This window comes from Battus philenor, unplaced genomic scaffold (genome assembly GCF_028537555.1).
Source record: "Battus philenor isolate CCGP_79_NKW_IND1 unplaced genomic scaffold, ilBatPhil1.0.hap1 SCAF_4, whole genome shotgun sequence".
Taxonomy (NCBI): domain Eukaryota; kingdom Metazoa; phylum Arthropoda; class Insecta; order Lepidoptera; family Papilionidae; genus Battus; species Battus philenor.
Window position 1 is genome coordinate 17,183,106 of NW_027181704.1, and position 10,922 is coordinate 17,194,027.

Sequence of the window (10,922 nt, forward strand, 5' to 3'; positions counted from 1 at the left end):
TGAAATTATTGCTTTTACCAAGGCATACCATTATAAAAACGTAAAAAACGTAATAAAAACGGAAATGAGAATTTTTAAGGAGATAAAACCGCCTTGAAAAAAAAAATAGTTTTCTGAAACTTGCAACCAGAAATTCCTTGCAGAAATCTGTAAATCATATTTTAGTAATTTAACTCCTCCAAATACTGTCAATTATTATAGAATTCAATATGCAAGTGGGTAAATTTAATTTGTGATCGTGGTTAGTAACTTCCTTGTAGACAGCTGGTAGCATTCGCGTTGATATATTTGGCATGACATATACGTTCATGACAAATTGTAAACAATACTGATGCAATGAAAACCCAAAAAAATAAATTGCGCAATGTATATGATAGTTATTAAAGCAAAATGTTAGGAAAAGAAATTGACGATGAGCGTTCAAAACTTCAAAATTTTGTTTAATTTTGAATTCAACAAGTGAAATAAAAATACCAGAATTGAGTTTGTCGTCATGTTCAGAGGTTCGAGATCATTTCATCGATGGGTGCGGCTCGTGATGGGCTCCACTCGCGTCGTGTGCGCGCCGGTCGCACGTGCAGGTTCCCGTCGCGCGCTAGAACAGCTGGCTCTGGCAGCACGCTACAGCCCGCTGCGGCACGCCGTCGGAGCGGCATCTCTAGGCTTAGCCTTGCTAGCAGCCGATTATGTTTTTAACGGTTGGTGATTTATCATTTACTCGAGTTAAGCAAGGAAGCATTACACATTACATTCGCGCACACATTCGCAAATTATATAATAAGTTAAAAAAACTTGCCATTTATAACTCTGAATTGGATCTTTGTTCAACTAATATTTCTGTTGTCAAGTTTATTAGAATTTACAACATCTCACAGTTGACATGTAACTAACTGTAGTTTCCACAAAGCACACAGCCTGCTGATGACAGGTCTCCTTGTGGTAGTTTGTCATGGAGTGTAACACTGCCATGTTGATTGGTCAATAAAATGTTCATTTTGGGTTTAATTAAAATTCTTATTAATAATGTCACTGAGCTAAAAACACTGAATTCTACCTAATTCTGGTATTGTTCATTGTAAGTAAGTAATGGCAGAAAGCTGTGCCTACAGCACAATTCTCTCTAGCAACCTGATTTCCTTGTTTTTTCAGAAAAAAGATTCTTCAAAGCTGCTCAGACAGGCAATGTGCAGGAAATTCGCAAGTATGTGTATGAAATGTTAATTTTAGGTTTTAAAAGTATTTGTCACTGTGGTGATTTTATAAACATGTATAATAATTATAGTAAGGTTTAAAAGACTACAACAGATATATTACCTGCATCTGCTGCTCATTATATAGTCCTTTCATTTGACAACGTTATACACAAAACCATGGCATTTCTAAAGATATTTGAACTATGGACAGACATAAAAGCTTTTTTTTTAATTTATTTAATTATCCTTCACCCTGTTTGGTGTGGGATAGGGACATTACAATTTTAGACAATAAGTTCTTCACATACATTGTCTTTGTCAACATTTGTCTTCTTTCTTCCTTCACAGTATCTTTCATGCTTTTACTTTCTTTCATCCGTCATAAGATCTTTCACTGCATAAGCATTATTGTCATTCAACCATCGCCTTTCATCCTTCTCCTCTATTTAAAGTATCACAGATTATTTCTTGCATTATTGTTTCCTAGCTTTGTGTTTTAACTCTTGTATCTTACATTTCATTACATTCTACAACTAATATATTATTATTCATCTTAAGTACTTTTTTATGTTTGTGGTAGAAGCTTTATTGGTGTTTTTATACAATCCAATGGATACTAACTTTACTAGTGTCTATTTTATATAGAAAGTTAGACTATATTCTAAACATATGTCTGCTCAGATATTAATGCACTTCATGAAGAGAGTGTCATGCTTCTAGTCGTCGAAAGAAACACTTGGCACACAAGCCATAGTGGATGACATAATGATTCCTAAAAGCTTTTAAAAAGAATTAGATCCGTCTAAATTGAAACGGACATGAAAACAGTTGATGGTTCCAAATGTCACGAACGCTTGACATTTGAACCATGGACTGTTTTCATGTTAAGGCAAATACAAGTGAAGCAAATAAATGAAGAAGCTTTTGCATCTACTTTATTAATTATAAACTAAGGTAGATGAATTTTACATCCAGAGAGTTTACCCAGGTAATGAGCACAAAGTGAAGAACAGTACGTTGTTGCTAATATAGTTGAAACTGGAAAAAGGTGGACATAAGCATGAATCAATCTATATACCTCAGTCGTGAAAATGTTAAAACTTTAGACAGATCGAGGCAGCGGGCGACGGCGTGGCCGACATGCGCCACCCGCTAGGCTGGACGGCGCTGATGGCGGCCGCGGCCAACGACCAACCGGGCGCCGTACGCGAGTTGCTGCGGCTGGGCGCGCGGCCCGACATGCGCGAGCGCTATGCCGGCGCCTCTTCCGCCGCCTCGCTGGCCGGCCTGCACCCGCTCGAGGCGCTGCAGCGCCGCGAGGACGAGTTCTGCGGCTCGATGAACGCGCGCGCCTCCTTCTTGGGCTGGACGGCGCTACACTACGCCGCGCTGGCCGACTCGGCGTCGTGCGCGCGCGAGCTGCTGGAGCACGGCGCCGACCCCACGGCGCGCGACCACGCCGGCCGCCGACCGCTGCATTACGCGCGCGACCCGTCGCCGGCGCGCGACCTCATCCTGGAGCACACGCGCCGCTGGGAGGACGCCGCCGCCGCCGCCGCTGCCGAGGAGCGCCGCCGCTTCCCGCTCGAACAGCGCCTCAAGCAGTTCATAGTGGGGCAGCAGGTCGCCATCGAGACCGTCGCCGCCGCCGTGCGCCGCAAGGAGAACGGCTGGGCGGACGAGGAGCACCCGCTCGTTTTCCTCTTCCTCGGCAGTTCGGGTATCGGTAAGACGGAGCTGGCCAAGCAGCTCGCGCGCTACATGCATCGGGACGACCCCGCGGCTTTCATCCGCCTCGACATGTCCGAGTACCAGGAGAAGCACGAGGTGGCAAAGCTGATTGGCGCGCCGCCCGGCTACGTGGGCCACGAGGAGGGCGGGCAGCTGACGCGAGCGCTGGCCCGCCGCGCCGACGCCGTCGTGCTCTTCGACGAGGTGGACAAGGCGCACCCCGACGTGCTCACGGTGCTGCTGCAGCTGTTCGACGAGGTGCGCCGAACCTTTGCTTCGCTCGCACTTTAGTCTCTCCGGCGGTTGAGTTGATATCGAGAAATCTGGCTTTCCAGGGCCGGCTGACAGACGGCAAGGGCAAGCTTATCGAATGCAAGAACGCGATCTTCGTGATGACGTCCAACCTGGCGGCCGACGAGATCGCGCAATACGGGTTGCAGCTGCGCCGCGAGGCCGAGCTGCGCGCCGCGCACCGCACGCGCCCGCAGCTGACCGACATGCCCAAAGGTCCCTCCCCGCATTGATAAGTGGATGATTCCAACAAGCTCCTCTCCCCTTAGCTTTGATTTTAATGTCACGCCAGCTATGTGTCGCCAAAATTAATTGATCTTTTGCATTGTCGCAACGGAAAAAAATAGGTTTGTGTAATAAATTTCAGGGTGATATCTTTAGTTACCAACTCAGTGTGAAATAAATGAAATAACTTTGTCAAAATGAATCCACAGTGCGAGCTGGCCGTGCATTTGCATTAGGTTTTTAGATTTTTTTCAAGTTCTGGTATCATTATTTTTCCTTGTGGTCCTCATGGTTTATAAGGATCTTCAAAGTATCAGGAAACAATAAAAAATGAACCAAAATCAGTATCATTGTTTTCTATGTCCTACAGAAAAATCGCACAAGTCTTATACATTTAGAATGTACGGTCCGGTACACGAATATATTGCAATTGTGACGCGTGCCGAGGCAAACCTCGCGAGCTGCGCAGTGCGATTCCTAATTAGTGACTGTCTGCTGCAACAGAAAAGGTGGACAAGAAGCCGCCCGCCGCCGACTCGGAGGGCGAGCGCGAGGACCCCGAGGAGACGTTAGAGGTATCGCGCCACTTCAAGGACGGTGTGGTGCGGCCCATCCTGAAGAAGCACTTCGGCCGCGACGAGTTTCTGGGTCGCATCAACGAGATCGTCTACTTCCTGCCATTCTCGCGCCAAGAACTACTTACGCTGGTGAACATGGAGCTCAAGCTCTGGGCGGAGAAGGCTAAGAGCCGGCACGACGTGGAGCTCCGCTGGGAGGGGGGAGTGCTCGGCGCTCTGGCCGACGGGTGAGCTCTGAACCTTTTGGGCTTTGCGCCTGCAGTTTGTACATCATCACTTCCCACACCCGCCGCGAATGTACAGGCGACGGCGACGGGACTGCGCGCCCGGTGGTACTCGGTGCTCGTTGGTACTCGGTGCTCGTTGGTACTCGGTGCTCGTTGGTACTCGGTGCTCGTTGGTACTCGGATACATTTTCCCATCAAAATATTATCGGTCCCGTGTGGGCGCTGACCGGTGCCGCGTGCGTCGCAGGTACGACGTACATTACGGCGCGCGCTCCATCAAGCACGAAGTGGAGCGGCGCGTCGTCAACCAGATCGCGCTGGCGGCCGAGCGCGGCGCGCTGGCGCGCGGCTGCGGCGTGCTGCTCAGCGAGCGCGGCGGCCGCGTGCAGCTGGCCGTGCGCGCCGCCCGCGGCCACGACTACGAGCCGCTCGACCTCGCCGCGCTCTGACCGCGCCCTCACCGCGCCCGACCCAGGAGCGCCGCGCATCAGCTTAGATACCGTTCGGTCGCAACGCAACAAAGCTCTCGGTGTATCAAATAAAGTAGCACCAGCTAAGTACCCTATCAATTTCCTTTTCTAATCTCTTCCATGCGACACCGGAGACACGCCGTCTGTTACGTGGTGACCGATGTGTGATCTGGATTCAATTTTAAAAAATGGTAACCCCGCGCCCGGAGCCAGGCGCACCTTTCATATCAAAATTCAGACATTACCATTTTAGGTCTATAAATATGACAATTTCTTTTAGCAGCTAGCGACGCATTTTTACTTTTTTGAAGCAAAATATTAAAATTTCTTTAGTATGTTCACCCATATTGATTGAAATAAAAACAAGCGAAACAAAGTTTTAGGCAGTTTTTTTTTTAAATAAATAACCTTTTCGTTGACATCAAAACAATTCAGATACAAATATTTAGATTTAAGATTAAATGAGATTTCATCACAAGTTGACATTGCCATTTGCGACGAGAGTTTCCCTAACTAATTATTAAATTTAACATTAGTAGCGAGTCGGCCACCCCGCGGCGTGCGTGCGGGCCCGCGACACGGCACTGCCTGTGCACTGGCGCTCAGTGCTATGCAGGCATTGCTTCGAGGATTAAATTTAACTATTTTGCCATTAACTATCAAACGCCACCGTTATGTTGCACGCAGCGTGTAGTTATCGAGTGACGTTCGCATAAAATAAAGTAACACATTAAATAAGGCGTGTCGGCGCGCACGTGCGCATTTGTCCGAGCCTCGGGGTGGACGCGACGCCTCGCGAGGGCTCCACCGTTCCGGCTTCGAATACGTTTATGCGATGGGCAAGTTGTTTGATAGAAGATGAATTTCAAATAACGCTGAAGGTTAGTAATGTGCGTACTGTTATTAACAACCAAATCTGATTTTATTCATTTCTATGTCCAATACCAGGGACCGAACCCGCTATCCCTTTGGAGGATTTTTACCCGGGTTTCGAAAAGCTACAATATTTCATCTCAATTAAGAACTCTTACGATCTGACTAGATCGGGCTGGATATTCTATTAGCTAAGCTTTCCATTCAAAACCCTTAGGAAGTATATGGCAGGTACGACGGCATTGACGACGCACAACCTATCGCGTGCTCCGCAGCATCGGACTCGGTCTTGGTTCTTCGCGGGGCACGAACCGGTCCACACCAGACAGTGATCCACCTGGTCGCCGACTGTCCCGCATTCGGGAGGGCCCGAATCGAGACCGAGTGCCGGTGGGGCTTTCAAATAAGCCACGAAATCATCGCCTCAATAATGAATGACGGACACGGTAGGCTAGCATATCTAATGTTTTGCGGAACCATTGTCAAACAAGTAACAAAAATGAATAAATGAAATTAATATTGGACTATAGAAACAACAAAATGCAGAAATAATTTGTATTAAATGATAATAAAATAGAACATAAAACCCAAAAATCTGTGATGAATTAGAAAATAGGTATACTGTGATAATGTTAATAGTATGTAAAAATAGAAAACGAATGTAAAATTTTTATTTTCAAAACTAAGGAAATATAATAATATATACATAAATGAGTGAAAAGGATGAGGTAATGAACGAATGGAAATCAGAATGGAAGAGAAAGACAGATCGAATTGTAGAATGAAAGAATGATTGACTATGTGGAGAATGACAGAGCTGACAATGAAAATAAAAAAGACTGAAAAATTAGTAAAGGTAAAAAATAACTCTTTCCCAAACCAGACGGGGGTAGGAACAGGTCCCCAATAACGGGGTCAATAAAAAAAACCCTTTCAACGGTTTTCCCAATTGACAATTGAAGTTTTTGCGATTCGTAAAAAAAAGCCTCAGCGGTCGACTGGGATAGTCCTCCGAAGGGGACACCAAAGCATAAGCGCTAACAAATGTGTGAATCGAAGTGAGCGCGGTCCGTACGAAACCACGCCAACCGCTGAAGCCTGAACCGGAATTTAATTAGTTATATTATTATAAATTATGTCAATAGTCGCCGGCGCAATAAGCGCCTGATGTTTGTTTCCTGCTCTGGCGCAGCGGGAGTCGGCGAGCATTTGCAGATTTGTTTTTGTTTTTTGAAACGGTGCCATCAACGGCGGACTATAAGTAATGTAATATTGTATTGCGTTACAAATGCCTCAGACCAACGGAGATGTAGTGCGCCAATATTTTCGGTTTGTCGAAATCACCAATTCAAGTAAATGGGAGCTATGTGAAAAAACATGAAGGTGAGCATGATAATGTCAAATACTTTGTGAAATAAAGTGAAAAACAATAAAATAGTTTGTTTACCCTTGAGGACTCAGCTAGCGCTTTACCCTTTAGATATTGCCGTGGCTTCCTCATCTAGCGGCTCGGCGCCATCATTTGGTAAGCATTTTAACGAATTTCCCGAATAGAGCGCCAGTCGTTCGAAAGGGAAACCCCTTCACAGGTTACTAAAGATTGATTTGCTCGCCCGCTTCCTGCCCGATACTCGATATCGTTTCAAACCAAGAGTACCATAACGGAATTATTGGAATCGCAGTTCATATGCTCACGCCATCGACGCGTCCCGCGGCTCGCGCGAGCGCCACGCCAGCACCACGCCAGCACCACGCCAGCTCCGGCGACGAGACGACGTGGTACGATATAGTAAAGTGTTGTTACAATCAAACGCAATAAAGAATATAAACGTGTTCTAAGAAAACAATCCGATGTCGTTAATATTTTTCATTTTGAATTATCAACTTGCAATATTAAAATTTTAAAACTAATTTGCTTTTTTTAAACTCCTTATTTTATTCAGTATTATTTGAATATTTAAATTATTTTGATGTATCTACCTATATATATTTACATATACAGGGTGTCCGGTAATGAATGGATAACCTTGAAATGTCTTATAGTACAACTTATGCCCGTTTTGAAAAAAATACGAAACATAATATATCACAAGTAGTACCTTTGATATATTTTTTTAAGGAAAAGTCGATTTTTTTTCTATCTTATTTTACTGTCTTGAACACTATGACCAAAAATGAATGATTTCTATTGGTTTTTTGTTATTTTATTATTATACACTAACTGTGCTAATAGATAAAAAGTCAACAGTGTGAATAGCTTTGCAGTTTTTATTTAAAAAAAAATCGCAAATTAATTTATTTCTGAAAAACATGCAAAAAATATTATTTAAGCGCAGTTCAAACCTCTTAGGTATGAAAAAAATGTATGAATGTATGGGTGGCCAATAATTTTAAAATAATGTCGGTTTCATGTAGATTTTATAATGGTATAATTCATAAATGTATCTTCCATAAATAGTGACTTATTGCCATTAATGTAGAAAAGGAGAAAATTTGACTAAGTAACAAAATTTGTAATATGGGAACATTTGTTAAATTAAATTGTCTCTGATCATTGGGGATTAATAAAAACACATCAGAAGTTGATCATACATGAAAACAGCTATTTTTAAACAAATTGAAACCAAATTTAGTATTAGAAATTAACTTATTTCAATGTAAAAAAATAACCAATTTAAATGTTAAAATGGTTACTTTACCAGGGTGAAATGGGTCGTGTGACCTTCATATTTACTACCTGCTGTCTTTTGTGTTATTAGACAAAGAGGGGTCTGAATTGGGTAAGAGGGAGAGAGAAGAGCTAAATGTAAAAGAGGACTTAGTGCGTCATTCGAGTTGCTCGACTTCGCCGTAGTCAGGGTGGCGCGCATTGGGGCACCTCTCTCTATAAAGAGCTGCGGCTGCATTTGCATTGCGTCTGCATTCTCCATAAATAAAATGCATGTTTGCATATTCTTGTGCCGTGTACTGATGACGTGGCATTTTGATAGGTACACAAAAGTCCAGTTTAGTCCAGAAACAAGCCAAATCGTCGCAAATGTCACCAAACGCAAAACAAGTCCAAATCAGTAAGCAAAACGAATAGTCCGGTAAAATAGCCACGTGGTTGTTTTAACACTGATTTAAGTAATCGCGCAAACGGAAACAAAATAAATACATGCGAAGTACAAAAGACAGCAGGTAGTAAATATGAAGGTCACACGACCCATTTCTCCCTGGTAAAGTAACCATTTTAACATTTAAATTGGTTATTATATTACATTGAAATAAGTTAATTTCTAATACAAAATTTGGTTTCAATTTGTTTAAAAATAGCTGTTTTCATGTATGATCAACTCCTGATGTGTTTTTATTAATCCCCAATGATCAGAGACAATTTAATTTAAAAAATGTTCCCATATTACAAATTTTGTTACTTAGTCAAATTTTCTCCTTTTCTACATTAATGGCAATAAGTCACTATTTATGGAAGATACATTTATGAATTATACCATTATAAAATCTACATGAAACCGACATTATTTTAAAATTATTGGCCACCCATACATTCATACATTTTTTTCATACCCAAGAGGTTTGAACTGCGCTTAAATAATATTTTTTGCATGTTTTTCAGAAATAAATTAATTTGCGAATTTTTTAAATAAAAATTGCAAAAGCTATTCACACTGTTGACTTTTTATCTATTAGCACAGTTAGTGTATAATAATAAAATAACAAAAAACCAATAGAAATCATTCAGTTTTTGGTCATAGTGTTCAAGACAGTAAAATAAGATAGAAAAAAATCGACTTTTCCTTAAAAAAATATATCAAAGGTACTACTTGTGATATATTATGTTTCGTATTTTTTTCAAAACGGACATAAGTTGTACTATAAGACATTTCAAGGTTATCCATTCATTACCGGACACCCTGTATATGTAAATATATATAGGTAGATACATCAAAATAATTTAAATATTCAAATCGTGTATATATATATATATACATATATATATGTGTGTACGCAAAGTATACTTTTATTGTCAACATATCAATAAAAATTCTATAGGTGGCTCTTTGGGTTCTATGATAGTGACTGCTACAGTTGTACGTGCAACTCTTTGTGTGTAGTTTGGTGACAAAAAGTGGCATTTGAAGGTGTTGCTTATTTTATAGTAGTGTTGATGACCACATTTAGCTGTCAAAGTACATTGGAAATTATTATTGTAAGTGCAATTAGTAACAACGCCATCTGTGATGTACAATTAAAAAAACTCGATATTATGTCAAATTAAAGTTTTTTTTTTTTATAGCAATACGTTGAATCGCTCCGTGTCTACAAGTGCTAATACATTTTGAATATCATTCGTACACAACAGCCTAAAATAGACAAAACAAATATAGATTTGTTTGATTATTTTATGTCATCAATCTGTTAAACGTGCGGGTAAGAAATGGTAACACTTTTTTGAGTACTTTTACTTTAATCGGCACTTATTTGTGCACATTTTCCCACCGCCCCATCCTATGGAGGGACTCGGTCAAATACCTCGGTGTCACCTTCGACACTAAACTACTTTTCACCAGCACATTCGCCAGGTCAAGATTAAAGCCGGTCGCATCCTCAACAGGCTTTATCTCCTAATCTGCTCATCGAGCAAACTCCCTCTCGGGCACAAACTGCCATTGCACGAAACTTGCGTGAGGCCCAGCGAAAAATTTCCAAAAAAAAAACACGCCTTGATATTGACGAACTGGGGACACTTGTTCAGACAAATGCTGCGCAGCTGGTCCCGGAACAACGCGCGGCGTGTGACGGACCATGCGTCGTCATAGACGACACAGACGCGCCGGCGGTGCGGCCGAGACGTTTCCTTCACTCGTCTTGCCGCACAGCTCGTGGACGACAGCGCCGAATTACTGTTTGCAGATGAAGCTGTCGCGTATAAAGAAATGAACACTTCGGGAGCAATGAAACGCGGGCGCGTGTAGTGCTTGTTTTTATTAACTGTCGCACCGCTATATACAAATACAAAGTATAAATAAACAACAACTCGTTACAAAATATAAGTCGGCGAGGGCGCGGCGGGCGGCCGCTGTTCCCAAAAAAAGTTAGGACACGCTCTACTGCTAAATCCTTTAAACACACGCACAAGGGCGAGAGATTTTGGCTCTAGTCCACGACGGGGACGAGGTCTATAAGTAATTAGGCCACAGTCGTTGTGCAAAGTGTCGCGCCGGAGGCTGCTTCGCTTGCGACACGTTCGCTGAGGAAGCTCGGCCCGCCGCCGCGCCTCTTGCTATTATTTTAAAGTACTATGAACTCGAGGAGCGTCTGGATGGCCGCGCT

At 42.7% G+C, this 10,922-nt stretch overlaps 1 protein-coding gene across 6 annotated transcripts; it reads left to right on the top strand.

Annotated features, from left to right (window-relative positions):
• The first annotated feature begins 186 nt into the window (after positions 1-186).
• LOC137928662 (mitochondrial disaggregase-like) lies at positions 187-7,451 on the top strand. Of its 6 annotated transcripts, none has more exons than XM_068771578.1 (7): positions 187-215; positions 502-698; positions 1,150-1,201; positions 2,300-3,182; positions 3,260-3,431; positions 3,945-4,245; positions 4,493-7,451. In XM_068771578.1, the coding sequence occupies exons 2-7, from the start codon at positions 539-541 to the stop codon at positions 4,692-4,694; spliced, it is 1,770 nt and encodes a 589-aa protein (XP_068627679.1). In that variant the 5' UTR covers positions 187-215; positions 502-538; the 3' UTR covers positions 4,695-7,451. The 6 variants fall into 6 exon arrangements, 4 of the variants coding, with proteins under 4 accessions (XP_068627679.1, XP_068627678.1, XP_068627676.1 ...); XM_068771577.1 differs by having other exon boundaries at positions 212-241; XR_011108658.1 differs by lacking the exon at positions 187-215 and having other exon boundaries at positions 256-698; positions 4,493-7,113; positions 7,271-7,451.
• The last annotated feature ends 3,471 nt before the right edge of the window (positions 7,452-10,922 follow it).

What these genes read in the sequence shown, in the direction of transcription:
- LOC137928662 (XM_068771575.1), top strand. Translation starts at nt 494, where the DNA reads ATGTTCAGAGGTTCGAGATCATTTCATCGATGGGTGCGGCTCGTGATG. An exon ending in AGCCGATTATGTTTTTAACG is followed by an intron (nt 699 to 1,149) that starts GTTGGTGATTTA and finishes TTGTTTTTTCAG; the next exon opens with AAAAAAGATTCTTCAAAGCT. An exon ending in CTCGGCGCTCTGGCCGACGG is followed by an intron (nt 4,246 to 4,492) that starts GTGAGCTCTGAA and finishes CGTGCGTCGCAG; the next exon opens with GTACGACGTACATTACGGCG.